Source organism: Loxodonta africana, chromosome 26 (assembly GCF_030014295.1).
Source record: "Loxodonta africana isolate mLoxAfr1 chromosome 26, mLoxAfr1.hap2, whole genome shotgun sequence".
Classification (NCBI taxonomy): Eukaryota; Metazoa; Chordata; class Mammalia; order Proboscidea; family Elephantidae; genus Loxodonta; species Loxodonta africana.
The window spans coordinates 15433587-15451691 of NC_087367.1; the positions used below are offsets into that span (position 1 = coordinate 15433587).

Sequence of the window (18105 nt, forward strand, 5' to 3'; positions counted from 1 at the left end):
AAACCAGCACTTCTGTGTGATGCCATGCAGGCTGGATATAAATAGCTTCTAAAAAGGTTAGCAAAACGCACAGACGACAAATCTACAGTAGGTTACTAAGGGAAACCAGGATGCTGAGTACCAGCATCTCACCTGTTGCACTGATGTCCAGAAGGAACCCTGCAGCTCCTCCCTAACTCTGCTCCCTGGGCCCCTCAGGGACCTGGAGCCTGGGCAACGTGAGGGGGCATTGCCTACACCTTTTGGATGTTCCCAAGCAAAGAAAACCTTTGCCTAATCACATCTCTGTCTGGTTCCCATAAGCACTTACTCCCAATTTCCTCACCTGGGAAAAGTCTCCCTCAGAGGGTGCTGGGAGGATGCTGTCCTGAACAGCAGGAGCTTGACCCTCACCTTTTCCCCCCACCTTCCCATTATGCTGGGCCCCTGGGTGCTGCCCCATGGAATGCAGAAGGCGGGCATTCTGAGGCCGCCTCGAGTGGAGATTCCCTCCCGTAGGGGAAGTGCCTCCCGGGGGCACTCAGAGGGCTAGCAGGGCAGCCACAGCTGCTGGGCTCTGTCAAGTGAGAAGCAGATCTCACTTGTCATTTATACAGCCACGCCAGAGATTAGGATATTTATAGCTTCCACGCACGCATCCCTGAACCGTATGTGTTCAACAGACACAGTACCAGCACACCCAAGAGCACACGTATGGATTGCCACATACTAAGATAGTGGCTAAACTGGGAACTCTAGGGATCCCAAACTTATCGCAACACACATCCTCCTGAGTGTGGGTATTTTGGGACCTGGGATAAACTGGGCTCCAGTCCTTCCCTCTTCAGGGTATCAAATTCTGCCTTCCTGCCAAGGATTAAGAGATCAGCCTGGAGCCTGCAGCTAGAGAGCAGCTTGCCAGGCAGCTCCCCACTGGCTTGTCTGGACAGAGAGGGAGAGCTCTTCCCACTTCCTCTTCACTCTAAGCTGTGCAGAGGTAGGAGGGAAAATCTCGCCTCTCCAATCCCTTCCTGAACAGACAAGGAGCTGCTGCAGAGCGTTTGCTGCTCGGAAAGCCACACCAGAAGTAAGAAGCTCTACTGAGGCCCAGCAGGAAGCTTGACCTCTCCACAAGGCCTCCAGTGAGGAAGAAGACACCTCCTTCACCTTCCACTCCCAAATCCTTAGCAGTCAAGAAGTTATGGCTGCTCCTTGACCACCCGGGAGTTTGGCCAAGAGAGGGGAGGGCTTCCCTTTGGCAGCAGTGCTAGTGAGTGTGCTAGGGATGTTGAGGAATGTCCCCAGGCAGAGCTTGTGACGGAAACTGAACGGCCCAACACACATTCACATTCATAGTCTCCCTCTCTCTCTCTGCTAAGAGCAGCAGAGGTCAAGTGGAAAGAAGCCTGCTCTGGAAAGCTAATCTACTACAACTATCACCTAAATGGTCGGTTCCCAAGTATGTAAATTGGCTTTGAACTTGAACTTGACTGGGGTCAAAGAGGAGCCCAGTGGTACAGTGGTTAAAGCGTTCTGCTGCTAGTTGCTAACCAAAAGGTCAGAGGTTTGAATCCACCAGTCGTTCCTTGGAAACCCTATAGGGCAGTTCTACTCTGTCCTATAGCATCATTTTGAGTCAGAATTGACTCGGTGGCAATAAGTTCAGTTGGTTTTGGGGGTCAAAAAAGTGGCCAAGGGTAGGTATGTAGCTTCAAGGTTCCAACCAGAGGGAGGCACTGTTGCTATGATTCAAACAAAATGAGCTGGCTCACTTGCATGAACATTTTGGAGGGAAAGCAATAGCTTTCCAGTGCTATGAGCTTCCTCCTCTCCCCATCTCAACCCTTGGAAAGTCGAACCAACTGGAGCCTCTATACCCCACTTGTTTCTTAAATTCTCCACACAATTCTTACTTCTTACATCGCTGGGGATGCACGCTTTGGTTAGAAAGAAAACCACCCGACACACAATAAGGCATTTATAGCAGGAGGCACTGGACTGTGACCAGTGTCCAGTGATGGTTACTGTGGGAAATAAAAACGCAAAGCTGGCTCCACACCTCTGTTGAAAAGGCTCTAGGATCTAGCATTCTAGCAGAATTTCTATCAACTTCAGGCATAGCTGTCTTCTTCCACCTAGGGCCCCTTCCTCTCACAAAACTGCCCATAATGGAGTACAATCATTTCTTATAATACTAGTTATGATTTTGCTTATTCTTATAATACTTAATGCCTACTATGCATAAAAGTTATGTTTTTTTTTTAATGCATAGTGGCAATGGGGTTTTTTGGGTTACGCATAAAAGACAATGTCAGCTGCTTTTACAAATTAAGCAATTTAAGCCAGCCTACAACTCACCCTGAGTATACATTTTAATTATCCATGTTTGTAGTAGGTTACAGAGAAGGTAAATAACAAGCGTCACGCAGCTAATACAGCAAAGTGCAGATCTGAACACAAGCCTGTTTGTTACAAAGCCAATGTGTTTTTCTCTGATGCTCACCAAGCTTAAACATATATATATATACGTATAAGCTCCAGTGGTGCAGTGGTTAAGAGCTTGGCTGCTTACCAAAAGGTGGGCAGTTTGACTCTACCAACCACCCCTTGGAAACCCTATGGGGCAGTTCCACTCTGTGCTATAGTGTTGCTGAGTCAGAATGGGCTCGATGGCATCAAGTTTGGTTTTATATATGCACACACATATATGTATATATATATATATATACACACAGAAGTGTTTTTTTTGTACTTTTATCCCTACTGTGCTTTTTTTTAAAATTGTACTTTAGGTGAAGGTTTACAGAACAAACTAGTTTCCCATTAGTTAGTACACATTGTTTTATACATTGGTTAACAAACCCACGACACTTCAACGCTCTCCCTTCTCAACCTTGGGTTCCCTATTATCAACTTTCCTGACCCCACCTGCCTTCTTGTACTTGCCCCTGGGCTGGTGTCCCCCTTTAGTCTCGTTTTGTTTTATGGGCCTGTCTAATCTTTGGCTGAACGGTGAACCTAAGGAGTGACTTCATTACTGAGCTAGAAGTGTGTCCAGGGAGCCAAACTCTCAGGGTTTCTCCTGTCTCTGTCAGGCCAGTAAGTCTGGTCTTTTTTTGTGAGTTAGAATTCTGTTCTACATTTTTCTCCAGCTCTGTCCGGGACCCTGTATTGTGATCCCTGTCAGAGCAGTTAGTGGTGGTAGCTGGGCACTTTCTGGTTGTATCGGACTCAGTCTGGTGGAGGCCGTGGTAGATGTGGTCCATTAGTCCTTCGGACTACTCTTTCCCTTGTATCTTTAGTTTTCTTCATTCTCCCTTGTTCCTGAAGGATGAGACCAGTGGAGTATCCTAGATGGCCGGCTCACAGGCTTTTAAGACCCCAGATGCTACTCACCAAGGTAGAATGTAGAACATTTTCTTTATAAACGATGTTATGCCAGTCGAACTAGATGTTCCCCAAGACCATGGTCCCCACAGCCCCCAGCCCAGCAATTCAGTCCCTCAGGGAGTTTGGATGTGTCTACCGAGCTTCCATGACCTTGCCTTGTACAAGTTGTGCTGGCTTCCCCAGAATTGTGTACTGTCTTACCCTTCACCAAAGTTACCACTTATCTATTGTCTATTTAGTACACATAATTTTTTATCGTAAGATGAATAGGATGAATTTGATACTGAATCCTGGAAGTATGTGGTCTTAATGACCACTTATAACACAGTAATTCCCTACCTAACACATGAATAGGCATCCAATCCAGGCATTTCTATTTATGCTATAGTTAGCCGAGGCAGATTCCCATCTTAAATGTATGTACTCTTTTATACCCCCCCTAGGGGGATTTAGGACAGTGCTGGAAGCAGGGTGGGCACCCATCATTTGGTCTCATCACTGATTACCTTGCTAAGATTGCTTAGTAGCAATAAGCCCTTAAATGCTGAAAGATAAACTATCACTAAGTTTGACCCCAAAACAAAAGTCTTAGTACAACCTAGTAAAAGGCACTGGAAGAAATGCCAAGGGGGCCTGACACACATCTTGGTCAACAGAGTAGGTGTCCCACCCCTGGGTAAAAGTAATAATATTCGAACGTTACTGATAGCTTGATCCCGCCTGGTACATACCTTACAATCCTCCACTGGAAAGAGTAATTATGGTGACAATGGGAAGTCCTGGTTTTGTAAATGGGCCCAGCTTTGAAAGCCCTGGTTTTGTAAATGTGCCCAGCTTTGAAAGCCTTGGTTTTGTAAATGTGCCCAGCTTTGGGTGACCTTGGGCAAGTTCTTCCCCTCTCTGGACTTAAGTTCCCCTCTCTGGGGAGGTGGTGTACACCCCCGACTCAGATTGGCTGTTAAAGCATGGCACTCGAACAATCCCGTCAACCCAGGAGGCATCTCAGCACCTCCCACAGCTTCCTATGAGTTCCTATGAGTATAACCATGTCAAACCAGAGCAGATTCAGACTCAAGTCCCAATCCCTGCTCTTTAGTAGCTGTGTGATCTCAGGCAAGCAACCTCGCTTCTCTGAGCCTTTCAAAGTGGGACACCGCCCATCTCACAGGGTTGTTTTGTGGAGTAAATAAGGTCATATTTGCATGTGGCTGCACTGTGCCTACTCTGTAGAAGGAGCTCAGAAATCTTGATTGGGTTTGAATGTACACAGAACTGTTCTGACATATATACATGCCCTGTTGAATAGAGCTCACGGTTAAAAAAAAAAAATCATTGTCACAAGCAACAGAGATAAGGGAAGCAGGGTTGTGGGGGAAGTTAAACTTAAGAGATAATTTTTAAAACCCTCCCTCCTTTCAACCAATAATTTCAGTCTCTTGTACTGCTTAAAAGTTTGTCTTGTTTGGTTGAGTTCTGCCTCATTTCTCTTGCACCCCATACCTTCTGATGAAGAGAGAATAAATAACAGCTACAAGGCAGGCAACCAGAATGGGCCCTGGAAACAGACCGGCTACACTGACCTGGATGAATCTGGGTGAATGGGGTGGCTTCAGGCCCTGCCAGCTATTTCTCTATTGTCAGGCACTCTCTAACTTAGCCATTTAGACACCAGGGATTACCATCTAGGCAACCCGAGTCATCTTTCAGAATCCAACACAGACTCTAATCTGGACCTACAATTCTGAAATCCAAATCTAGACGAGCTACAAGGAATAGGACCACGGAGTCTGTCTCGACTCTACAGCAGCTGGTTTTAATGAGCACCGAGTGTGAGGCCGACTCAGTGCTGAGTGTCTGGTACACAGGATCTCCCCACAGAGAGCGCCTCGCTTTTATTATTATTATTTTGAAAGCCCCACTTTACAGATGACGAAACTATAGTACCGGACTTCCCCCCAAAACACCCTCTAACCCCCAGCTGCTCGAACATTCTCCAGTCTGTATGACAGGTGGAGCCTGAGTCTTCGAGTCCAATCACAGAGCTGGGTTCTGCAAAACTTCATTATACACAATCCTTAGTCCCAGAGCAAAAGTGGGTCTGGGGAGCGGGTGGAACTGGGACAGGAAGACAGAAAAGAGACCGTAATCTCTTAGGAGCAAAGCCTAGCTGCTCTATCTGATTTGCAAACCCTGGTCAGGAGCTGCAGGACGAACCGCGCATTTCTGCACCACAGTCTCTCCCAAAGAAAACCAGACAAAGTCACCTGGCCTCCTAGTGGGGAAAAAAAGCTCTTCCCGCAAGATTCACACTGAACTCTTAACCCTTCTTCTCCTGCTCCCGCCCCAGGGAGTGGCTGGTTGGATGTTGTTTCTTCTCTTTTTTCCCCCGTGGTCCTCTGGTAACACCACAAATTACGTTTTCGGGGACTCAAGTCCCAGAGAGCAATGATGTTGTAATAAACATAACCAGGACCGAACGCCTTCCCATCAGATTAGATGATGCCATTTCCCACCAATCAGGTTCCTCGGGCAGGCAGACCACTCGCCAATGAGGGCGCAGACAGCGGCTGCGAGGGGGAGACCTGGTCATCCGCAACTAAAAATAAGGGCGCTTCACATTGGCCGCTGCTGCCACTTTGCAACAGGAGTTGGGACCCACATACCAGGCGCCATACAGAACCGCACACAGGCACACACGGGCGAAAACTTTCAGAGCCCAGGGGTCTGCTGGTCTGGGTTTGTTTTTGTTTTCTAATTTGGCGACTTGAAAAAAAGAAATAAAGAGCTGGACCAGGAGGGGCCCTAGCAGACACGCTCTCCCTCCCAGACACCTCAGTTTCCAAAGGCCTTTCGCGGCCACTCAGAACTGGGGAAGGGAGACCGTTGTCAGCAGGCCAGGGGCCACGACACTCACCTGTCCGGCCGTGTCATAGAGTCCCAGAAGGTACTGCTTGCCCCCCACGGTGACGCTGACTGCAAGGACAGAAGTGGGGGCGGGGAAAGAAACTCACAATGACCTGGGCTGTGGGACAATTTCGATCCCCACCGGGACCCTCCTCTCCCAGCCCTGTTGGAGGTGCAAGGGTGCTCCCCGGGAGAAGTCACTCTCCCCTCCCCTAGGTCCCAGCTCACAGTGAAGTGGCGTGAGATCGGGGTGCGATGTAACCCCCCGCTGCTCACCCCCTCCTCCCAAGTCCCGTAGCCACGTCTCTCTGGGTCCCACCAAGCGTCTCCCCGGGGGCTTGCTGCAGCAGGGGAGGCGGCTGTGGGAAGGTCAAGGCGGCCGGCCCAGGGCGCCGAGGGCTTTGGGCAGTGCGAGGAGCAGGGGACGGCTGGGGATGGAGGGAAGGACTAGGAAGGGGGAGTCAGGTCTGCAGGCCAGCGGGGTGGCTGGAAGCAAAGCCGCGGGGGTGGGGCCGGGTGCGAGGCAGAGGGCGCGGCGGGGGAGGGGGCAGGGAGCGCGCTTCAGGGGAGACAGCGAGGGGGCTCCGCCAAAGTTGCTCCAAAGTTCCCGGCCGGGGAGCAGCCCCTTAGTCAGCAGTTCTGGGGCTTACCTGCGTAGTGGTCGAAGACGGTGGGCACGTACTCCTCCGGGAAGGCGTCGTTGGCATAGCTCATGAGCAGGCACGTCTTGCCCACCGCCCCATCGCCGACCACCACGCACTTGAGCATAAGCGCGCCGGGCCCGTGAGCCATGCTGCGGCCGGCCGGCCTCCGGGCATGGTCCCCCCGGAGCCCCCGCCCCGGCCCCGGGCTCAGCCCCAGCCCGCCTGGGGGGTCCGCCGCCGCCGCTCCGCACAGCAGGGCCGCCCCCCCGGCCCCATGCAGCGGTTCCCCCCGCCGGAGGGGAGGGGGCGGCGGGCCCGGGGCGCTGCCGCCGCCTCGGTCGCTGCCTGGGTCCCCGCCCCGGCCCCGCTCGCCGCGCCCGCCCGCTGCCCGCGCCGCTCGGCGCCCGCACCCTCTCGCCGGCCCGGCCTCCCCCGGAGGATCCGCTGGATCATAAGACCGTCCGACCCCGGGGGAGACGGCAACTTTGGGGAGGGCAGCGGAGGGGAGGGGCCAGGCGGCTCTCCCCGCCCCCGGCCGGCCGGGGCCCCTCCCCGCTCGGCCCCCGAGGAGGGCGGCCCGAGGCGCCCCCGCCCAGCGCGCCCCCTCCCAGCGCGCCCCGCCCGCCTCCGGGCCCTGCCGGCTCACCCCAGCCTGACACCCCGCCGGGAAGCGGGGAGGGGGCGGGGAGGAGGAGCCGAGGAGGAGGGAGGGGAGGAGGAAGAGGCTGGGGGAGGGGGCCGAGAGAGACTCGCTGGGGAGGAGCCCAGGGCTCCTCGCGAAAGTGCCCGCAGCGCCCGGAAGCGTCCAAAGGCCCGGCTGCTGGGGAAGACGAGGAGGCCTCTGGAGGGACCACGACGACTCCAACGATGACGCAAGAGTCATGCAAAATGATACATATATATTTAAACTCCACCCGGAAGGCAGGATCTATCCTATCGGCCTATTCAGTGCACAATGGATCTAGAAATTACGGAAGAAGAGAGGCCAAAAGGGTTAAAAAAAAAAAACCCTCCGGGAGGGGGCGGATCCTGAGCTGGGCAAGCGGGGACTCCTGGCTCATTGCTGGTCCTTCCCCCAGACCCTGCTGGCTCTAAGACATGGCAAATGTACCCGGGCTTCCCCTGGAGGCGACATTTTTCGAGGCCCCCTTTCAGTCCTTCGAAGGCGTCAGGTTTGGATTCCTGGGACGTGACAAACCTGTATACCCTGAAGGCTTGTGACTGAGGGGGCGACCCCTGCCTGAGCAAAGCTAGAAAACACCCTTTTCGCCAAGACCGTCACTGACTAACAGTGCTTCTTTGGATTTTGGGCACAGTGTGGGGGAAAGACTTGGACTCCACGCCGGCACCACACCCCCCCACCCCCTGCTACCTGGAGAGAAATCTCTTCCTTTCATTGATTCACAAGATTAGAAAATGCGCAGAAGTCTACTGGACCATCTCCCTTAGGCTGTAGATGAGCAAACTGAGACCTGGAAAGGTGAAGTGGTTATTCCTAAGGCTAGGAACAGCGTCCACGGACTTGAAGCACACCTTGGGAAAGGCACACTGTTATATCCCCATCCGTCTCTTCCTAGACTCCAACTCTCAGGCCCCTAATCTGATTTCCACGCTCCCAGGAAGACTACACAGATTGCTGGAAATTCCATAGTTCACCCTGAGCATCTCACCAGACCTCTCCCTCCACACTGGAGTGTGGGTGTTTGCATTGTCTGCTGCTTTGGACTGTGCAACAAGCTTGGAAGGTTCTTGGCATGTACTGAATTACAGGTTTAAAAAACCCAGTGCCGTCGAGTCTAATTACAGGTTTAGGAAGGCAATATAGTGCCTTGAGAAAACCCTGGTGACCTAGTGGTTAAGAGCTACGGTTGCTAATCAAAAGGTCAGCAGTTTGAATCCACCAGGCGCTCCTTGGAAACTCTATAGGGCAGTTCTACTCTACCCTAGGCTCGCTAGGAGCCGAAATCTGACTTGACAGCCGTGGATCTGGTTTGTTTATAGTGCCTTGAAGAAACCCTGGTGGTGCAGTGGTTAAAGCGCCAGGCTGCCAACCCAAAGCTTGGCTTTTCGAACCCACCAGCTGCTCCACAGCAGAAAGATGTGGCAGTCTGCTTCCGTAAGGATCACAGCCTTGGAAACCCTAGGGGGCAGTTCTACTCTGTCCTACAGGGTCTCTATCAGTCAGAATGGACTCCTCAGCAATGGGTTTGGCTTTGGTTTGTAGTGCCTTGAAGTCAGACAGATCTTGGCTCAAGGCCAGTCTCTTCCATTTTCTATTAGAAAAGAAGAGGGTTTGCCTTCTTCTCTGCCTATGGGACCATTTGTTCCAGCAGCATTTGCTGGGACTGTATTCTGAAGAAGGGATTTATCAGACAAGGTTAAGGACATATTGTAAGTGCACTCTACCATGAGACTTGAATTTGGTCCCAGGTCTACCACTAGTTGCAGTGTGACCTTGAGCACGTCACCTCCTTTCTCTGGGCCTCAGTTCCCTCATCTGTAAAGGCCAGCTCATTTGTAAGGATGACATCAGGTCTCATCCTTGAGACCTAGGCCCTTAAGAACTTTTAGGCCTTTCGAAATGTGTCCTGAGGTATCCTGGTAAGTGCTTTGGGGCAGGGGAAGAAGAAGTCACTGGAGACAATGAGAAGGCCTTTGTGAGGGGTGGCAGTGGCAAAGGCTGCCCTGGGTCTGCCCCAAGACTGGAAGGTGAAGGTTTCTCCAAGTCGTCTCCCCTTCAGGACTTAGGGTTCCCAGCTCCCAAACTGCTTCTCTGTGGGGCACACATTTAGTAGGGTCCCTGGGAGCTGGAGAATCAGTTCCAGAACCTTGAAAATGGCCACAGACACGAGGTTCTGGCTGCTTTAGGAGAAGCTCTGGGAAAGTCGGAGCACTCCAAGTGGGACTGATGTCAGATGAATCACGCAGTAGTGATGTCTTTGGTGGTGGTGACCTCATCCTTTTGGCCCATAAACCCAAGAAATGCCAAAACTGACTGCCAGGAATATGTAGAGCCCTGGGGCCAATCAAACCCAGTGTTTTAGTTATCTAGTGCTGCTATAACAGAAATACCACAAGTGGGTGGCTTTATTAAACAGAAGTTTATTTTCTCACAGTTTAGGAGGCTAGAAGTCCAAATTCCAGACTTCGGCTCTAGGGAAAGGCTTTCTCTCTCTGTTGGTTCTGGAGGAAGGTCCTTCTCTCTTTTAAGCTCCTGCTCCTGGGCGATCTTTATGTGGCTTGGCATCTCTCTTCCTCATCTTGGTTTCACTTGCTTGCTTATTTAATTTCCTTTATATCTCAAAAGGAAACCCTAGTGGCGTAGTGGTTAAGTGCTACAGCTGCTAACCAAAAGGTCAGCAGTTTGAATCCACCAGGTGCTTCTTGGAAACTCTATGGGGCAGTTCTACTCTGTCCTATAGGGTCAATATGAGTCAGTATTGACTCGACCGCAATGGGCTTGGGTTTTTTTTTGGTTTATATCTCAAAAGAGATTAACTCAAGGCACACCCTACACTAATTCTGCCTCATTAACATACCAAAAACAACTCGTTCTCAAATGGGATTGTAACTACAGGCGTAGAGTTTAGGATTTACAACACATGTTTGGGGGCAATTCAGTTCATAACACCTGGCACGTATGTGGGATGAGAAGAGAAAAACTGTCTTGAATGCCCCCAGGTCAGCCCAGGAACTTTGGCTGGAAGGACCAAACAAGGCCTACTTTCCCATGGCAAAGGAGATAATGTACCCTTGTGAAAAAAACAGTTCTCAAATTTGAGGGATTTGAGACAGGGAGCTACTTTGTCTCAAGTTATCTCATATAATCTGAGTTTTCCTCTTTAGTTTTAACTGAGTGTGTTGAAACAGACACCGGTCAGCGTGAGAACAGTGGAATTTCCTCTCAGCCTTCTTCCTTCTTTCCTCTACTTGTTTCCTCTTCTCCATCGATTGATTCGGTATTTCATTTAACAAGCATTTATGGAGGTCTACTAGATGCCAGGCTTTATTCCTGAGCAGAGGTCGGGGAGCTGGAAAGCCACAAGCACTGGATGGGGAGGCAGAAAGAACTAATGAGCGAACAGAGAATCACTGTATAATGTGATCAGTGCTGTGGCAAGCAATAAAGAACAGGCTTCTGGAAGGGCAGAAGAGGTGGTTAGTACTTAGCTCTGGGTGTGCCGAGGAAGGATTTGCAGAAGAGCTGTCATTGGCCTGGGGCTTAAAAGGCTGAAAGGTTACGTGGTAAGAAAGGCAGAGCGTCCCATACGTGCAAAATGTGCCAAGGTGAAATGAACAGTACACAACATCCTGGGGATTGTGAGCCATCTTGGGTGGACAGAGTACAGGGCTTGAGGGGTACAGAGGAAGTGGTTTGTATTTAATTAGGAGCCATGCATAGAGCTAGTTCTTGGACCGCTGAAAGTCATGTTAAGGAGTGTGCAGCGCTGCCTGGCTGGGCAGTCTGTGCACTGCACAAAGGCAAGGGACTGAGAGAGCCAGCGGGGAGAGATCTGGCCCACAGGCTACCCACAAAGCCTTGACCCTGACTCAAGGCTGTGTTCGTTGGAGGTAAAGGTCCTTTTTTGTCATCACAGAGGTGACTTCTGTTCGTTAAATCCTCTAACCATAGGGCTGCATCCACTCAGAAGGAAGCAGCTTTCTTGTACTTTGCAAAAGACAAAGGCACTGTCTAGGCAAGCAGCCCTAGTGGTGCAGTGGTTTAAGCAATCGGCTGTTAACCAAAAGGTTTTTTTTTTTTTCTAGTGCCAAACCAAAAGGTAGGCAGTTGAAAATCATCAGTGGCTCCGTGGGAGAAAAACGTGGCCGTCTGCTTCGTAGAGATTGCAGCCTTGGAAACACTATGGAGCCACTATCAGTTGGAACAGACTCAATGGCAGTGGGTTTGGGTTTTTTGGTTTTAGGCAAGCAGTGGCCCTGGGAGTGAGGGTGTAATGAAGGAAAGGAAGGAGAATTTGTGTAACCTCCGCTGTGTACTGTCCCCAGGCTCTGTGCTGAGTACCTGGTGCTCACCTCTGGCGGTTGTCTTATTTAATTCCCAAAGCAACCATTCCAGTTAAGATTGTTAGAAAATATTTGTTGTTTTGTCTGTCCAGAACAGCACCATGGCTTCTGCTAAATGTTCTTTCTAACTTAACTTATAATCAGGTGGTTCAAATGCAAGCTGCCATTTCTTACTCTGCCCCTGACCCCTGTTGATTAGCCCTTGTGTGGAGGGGGGGGGGGTACCTGATCCAATGTGGAGCAATCAAAGGCTTTCGCTGAAAATTCTGACCCTTGGGGCACAAAACAGAAGTTTCCCCTCTTTTACTAACTGAACTGGAAGATGTGAGCCTGGAAGTTGTTGGCCACTCATGTTTCAGTGACGTGGGACTAGCCAATCCATGGGAATGAAGCTAAAGTGCAGAGAGAAGCAAAAATGGAAAGATTGTTTCTTAAAGGCAGAGAGAAAACAGGCCATTTGTGAGTTCCTGGTTCTAGTTCTTCCTTCAGTTAGTCACTTGATTTAATAAACGCTCCTCCCCACCCTTTCTTTTTTGCCTAATAAATCTGGACTAGTTTTCTGTCACTGGTAACCAAAGGAATCCTGACTGTTACAGCATTATCACTATAGATGAGGAAGAGGACATACGGAGCGATTGAGAAACTTCCTGGCAAGTGGCAGGGCTAGGTTCCCAAATAAATCCGTCTCCAAAGCTCATGTTATTTCCCATGTTCTCCATTGAGAAGGCATCTCAGGTTTTTGAGTAGGAAAAGGACAAGTTTAGATCTGTCGTTTGAGAAGATCACTCTGGGAGCGATCTAGAAAATGGGTTTGGAGAGGATAAGAGTGAAGGCAGAGAGAGAGGTGGGGAGGGTTGAGGAGGCAAAGGAGAAAAAGGATTCAAGGATGATGCTGAGGTCTCTACATCTATGATTTCATCAACCCTCTTCCTCTATTTTTCGTTTTTAATCTCTACTTTTGTGTCCTCTCTACTTCTCTGGACGTCCTTCTCCATTTCTTAAATCTCTCCATCTCCTTTTGGTTCCTTCCTATGCAACCAACAGCCTAAATCAAGCTGAGCATAGAATTCCAGGACAGCAAGTTTCTAAAATACATTTCTTTTTGTCATTCTGTGGATCTTCCCTTGTATCTACCCCGGAAATGGAAAAAAATAGCCTTTAAAGGATCATTTGGTGTTGTGTCCAGGATTCGTTGGGTTGCAAGTAATAGAAAAGTCAACCCAAACCAGCTTCAGCAAGGTATAGGAGGTATATGAACTTCTGTAATTGAAAAATCCAGAAACGGGTGAGGCTGTATTCTTTCACTTCTCTCAGTTCTTCTCTTCTCCTTGGGCCAGATTCCTACTCAGGCTGTCACAGCTCCAGACATCACCATCCACATACAACACTGCCCAGAGAGAAAGAAAGATTCTCGTTCCCCACTCAGTGAACAAAAGTCTTGGTCTTTCCCTGACTAGGTCAACTTACTTCACCATTGAAATAATCATGGTGGCCAGCAGAATGTCTGCTTGGTTGTTGCCCTGGGCCTGGATTATAGCCCATCCCTGAAACTATCACTGTGACAACGGGTTGGAACTATCCTGATTGGACCTATCAGGGTCCACCTCAGGAGCCAGGGGTTCATTCCAGGGCTTCAACCAGTTTTCTTTCCCACTCAAACCACAGCTGAGAATTTGTATTTCTACCCCAGATATACTGGATCTGAATCTACAGTTTAACAAGATCCCCAGGTATAACTTCCTGGGAACTTGTTAGAAATACACATTCTCAGCAGAGGTTCGAACCAGAACAAACCTGTTCAAAGCCTTGGTTCACTCCCACCCAGACTGTATGATTCCTACACAGCGAGTGTAGAAGTGGGGGGGACAGTATGCTGGGGAGTCAACCAGCCACATCCATTACATCTGGATTATTGTTCACCAAAGTTCCTAGGCCTCCTTAAGCTAAACTAAAAATATAGAATTGCAGGAGAGAAGCAAACGTCAAGAGGAAAGGGAGGTGAGAAGGATACAAATCAAATCCATAAGTTGTTCTAAATTTCAGTGAGTTGGTTTGTCAATACATGAGTCCATGTTCACTCTGAATCCATAATCCTTGGGTGTTAGGAGATATTCTTCTCCCTCTCTGAACCTCCATCTTAGGAATTATTGGTAAAGAGGTAAAATGATTATCATCGTCCTTTTACCCTGATGCTGCCCTACACTTCTGTTATGCTTTTGTCCTCTGCATACACCCCATATTTTCCTGTTGCAGCCTCTTTCCTCCCCAGGGCTCTCTGCTTCCCAGCCTCCACCTGGCCCACCTTCATAACATCACACCTTATGCCACACCTATCCCTCTTTTCCTTCCCACCGTTAAAACCTCCTGTCTACGTCATTTTCTCTTAGGACCCGGATGTAATATACATTGCATAATTTTTTTTTTTTTTGGCTGAGGTATTAATGGCTTAAACACTGAAGCAACTGTTTTAAGACCTTTAGGTCAGTGGTCCCTAATGATCAGAATGATTAATAAATCCTACAAGATTGATTCACTTGGCTTTTGCTTCTAGTTAGAACGCATCAATATCCCTTTTTCCAGTTTATTACATACCAGAAACTCAGAAGCTATGCCCCAGCCTCTGAGAATTTGGCTCAAGCATACTAAATAATGTTTTGCCATCTTCATCTCTAACCATCTTCTACTGCGACCTGAGATCAGGAGAACAGTCGTTATAACTAATTGCATCACCACTCATTTCTGAACTATGAGAAAGGACTAGGAGGCCATACTTCCCTAGAGGTTACTTCAATGCAATCACCCCATTCAGAATACTCATACGGTCTGGGAGTGGCCCCCTCTAGTAAGCTCCAGAGGATGTTGGATCACTGGTCTCTTTTGCAGAAATGCAATTAGTGATTTTATTCCATGCTTCAGTATTAAGAGTTCCAGAAAATCACCCAACACTCACTTATGGTTCCTCTATAGTGGACATTTTGGCCACTAAAAGTCAGAACCACATTACGAGTTTGAGGAATCTCTCACTTTTTGAGTCTTCGTGGCAAGAAAAGGTCACCCTGTATAGAAGCTGAAAATTACAGACATTTGCTTTCCTGACCAGATGCAAGAGTTAATGTAACTAGAGTTAAATACAGGGAACACCCTCTCGAAGTCTGAAGCTTTAGCAGTGGGTGCACAGCGCAATTCCCGACACAGGAAGTGGCACACCAGGGCGGGCAGTAGTGACAGTATCAGTATAATTTATTTCTTGGTGCAGAAGTAACAGCTCTGCACACTGGTTGTCTAGAGCTTGGTGGTAGCAATGGCACCAGAAGTGGCTTTCTCATCAGATTGGTTCCTGAGGCACGAGTTGGGCACTGTTCCTGTAAAAACAGACTTGTGGAGCTTCTCTAGTCCTCCCGCAAAGCTGTGTGCTACTCAGAATGTTTTTAAGACTCTTTTTCTATTTAATCAGCCACAGAGAGCTTCTGTTGCTTGAAGCCCAGCCTCCTGAGAGGGTGTTGGAGGAGCAGATCATCATATTGAAGGTGCTTCTACGTTGAAGATGCTTCACAAAGAGGGAGTAGAGACTTCCATCATGCCTACGTAACTGCTACTAGACTTTCATTTACACTTTAAACAACTTGAGAATTTTATAAAGCACATGAAACCACTGTTTTCAGACACTAGACAATAGGTAGCACAGAGCCGTGCTTCCTGAAAAAAGTGAAACGAGTGAAGTGAACCCTACTGATATCCTCAATTTCTTCTGGAAGTATTTTCTGAATTGCAGTGTAACAGAGCAGAGTGGCCTTACTGAATTGAGGAGACAGCTAAGGAGACAGCAGAGAAGGCTTTTCAAGACAGACTACCAGAGAGAAAGGCGTTTAGCAGGAAAAAAAGCTTCCAAAGGTCCCCCAGTGTTGTTGCTGAATGCTAAGTTGCACATGCGTAAGGTGAAACTGCGTAATGCCAGGCAAAGAACTACCAGGGAACTGTCAGATAACTGATTCCCAGAGATCACACAGAGTACAGAAATATATGAATTTCAACCAGTCAGTGTGAAGCTTTGTTGAATGTCCACAGAATTCAGTAAAGAGCCCAGAAGGATTATGTATTAGCAGAATGGCTACACTAGCCCTAGAGGAAAAGTTACTCTAGACATCCCCACAATAAAGTTTAAAAACAAGCTTCGGAAAGAAAACACTGATGTGAATTTTATCTCAACTAAAAAACAAAACAAAAAACTCATCCACAATTAAACTAAATGCCAGACAAAATAGATTTCAACAATTTTAAAGGACAACAACAAACATAAAACCATAATGTCAAGCATCCAATAAGAAATTAGTAAATATTCAAAGAAGCAGTGAAATGTAACCTCAAATCAGGAGAAAAATCAGTTCATAGAAACAAACCCAGAAATTATGGAGATAATAGAATTAGCAGACAAGGACTTTAAAAGGAATTATGAATATGCACTATAGTTTAAAGGCAAATATGAACATAGTGAAGAAGGAAATGGAAGATAAAAAAGAACCAAATAGGACTTCTAGAGCTGAAAAATACAGTAAGTAAAATGAAAACTCAATCTTTAGACTTAACAGCAGGTTTAGAAGAAAAGATCTGTGAACATGAAGACATAGCAGTAGAATCTATCCAAACTAAAACACAGAGATTTAAAAAAAAAAAAAAAAGATTAAAACAACAAAACACAGAGCCTAGTGAGTGTAAGCAATATAAAACAGTTTAAAATACTGTTATGGATTGAATTGTGTCCCTCCAAGATACATGTTGAAATCCTAACCCCTATTTCTGTGGATGTGATCACCTTGCTTATAATGCAATGTAATCAATTTCCCTAATATAATCTAATGTAATGTAATCGCTCTCCACAATACAACCTGATATAATGTAATCAACATGCCAGGATAAAAAAAAAAAAAAATTTTTTTTTTTTTTTTTAATCAACATGCCAGGACAGGGTGGGTCTAAATCCTGATCACTTGTGAGTTATATGAAGAACAGCATAAACAGAGACATACATGCACTCCACAGGAGGAAGACAGATGCCATGTGAGGATCCTCTATAAAGCATAGAACCAAGGAATACCCAGGGCTACCAATAAGGAAGTGATCAATACTTCCTAGACTCTGATTTGGACTTTTAGCCTCTAGAACTGTGAGAAAATAAACTTCTGTTCTTTAAAGCCACCCCACTTGTGGTATTTGCGTTACAGCAGCACTAGGTAACTAAGACATAAACACATAGTTGGAGCCCCAGAAAACGAGTGGAGTGTGTGGTTTAAAGAAATAATTACCACGCTTTTTTCAAACTTAATGAAAAGTATAAACCTACAAACCCAAGAAGCTCAAAAAACTGCAAACCACACCAAGTCACTTTACAGTTAAATTGCTGAAAAACAGTAATAGAAAAATGTTAAAGCAGAGAAAAAAAGACACATTACATACAAGAAAACAAAGACAGAAAGTACTGCAGACCTCTCACCAGAAACAATGCTCACCAGAGTACAATGGAATAGTATTTTTTTTTTAAGTGCTGAGAGGGAAGAAAAGCAAATAAACATTATCAATCTACAATTCTATAACCAACAAAAAAATATCCTTCGGAAGTGTAAAGGTGAAATAAATATTTTTCAGACAAAAAAAAGCTTAAAGTTTTTTTTTTTAAACTAGATACCTGCATGACGAGAAATGTTAAAGGGAGTTCTTTAGACAGAAAGAATATGATAGCAGATAGAAACTTGGATCTATACAAAGAAATGAAGAGCACCAGAAATTGTAAGCGTATAGGTAAACATAAAAGATATTTTTCTCATTTCTAAAGTTTTTTTGAAAATATAATTGACTGTTTAAATACATAAATGCTAATAACAATGTATTGCATGGTTTTTAACATATGTAGAAACAAAGTCTATGACAACAGTAACACAAATGTTGGGAAGGCGGAAATAGAAGGATATTCTTGAAAAATTCTTACATTATACATCAAGTGGTATGATGTTATTTAAAGATAGACTTATAAATTGAAGATGCATATTACCAGCCACTTTTTAAAAATATGTAGGGCTAATAATTCAGTACTGGAGATAAAATGAAATATTAACAAATAATCAAAAGGAAGGCAGGAAAAGAGGAACAAAGAGGTAGATGGGACAAATAG

General features: G+C 47.1%; 1 protein-coding gene across 1 annotated transcript in view; it reads right to left on the reverse strand.

Moving 5' to 3' along the window:
• RHOQ (ras homolog family member Q) overlaps positions 1-7104 on the reverse strand; it is a 44142-nt gene extending 37038 nt beyond the window's left edge. The window contains exons 1-2 of the mRNA XM_003417556.4: positions 6924-7104; positions 6284-6342 (exon numbers count right to left, since the gene is read on the reverse strand). Coding sequence (XP_003417604.1) covers positions 6284-6342; positions 6924-7065 — 201 coding nt within the window. The 5' untranslated portion in view covers positions 7066-7104. The remainder of the gene's footprint in view (positions 1-6283; positions 6343-6923) is intronic.
• Positions 7105-18105: the final 11001 nt, after the last annotated feature.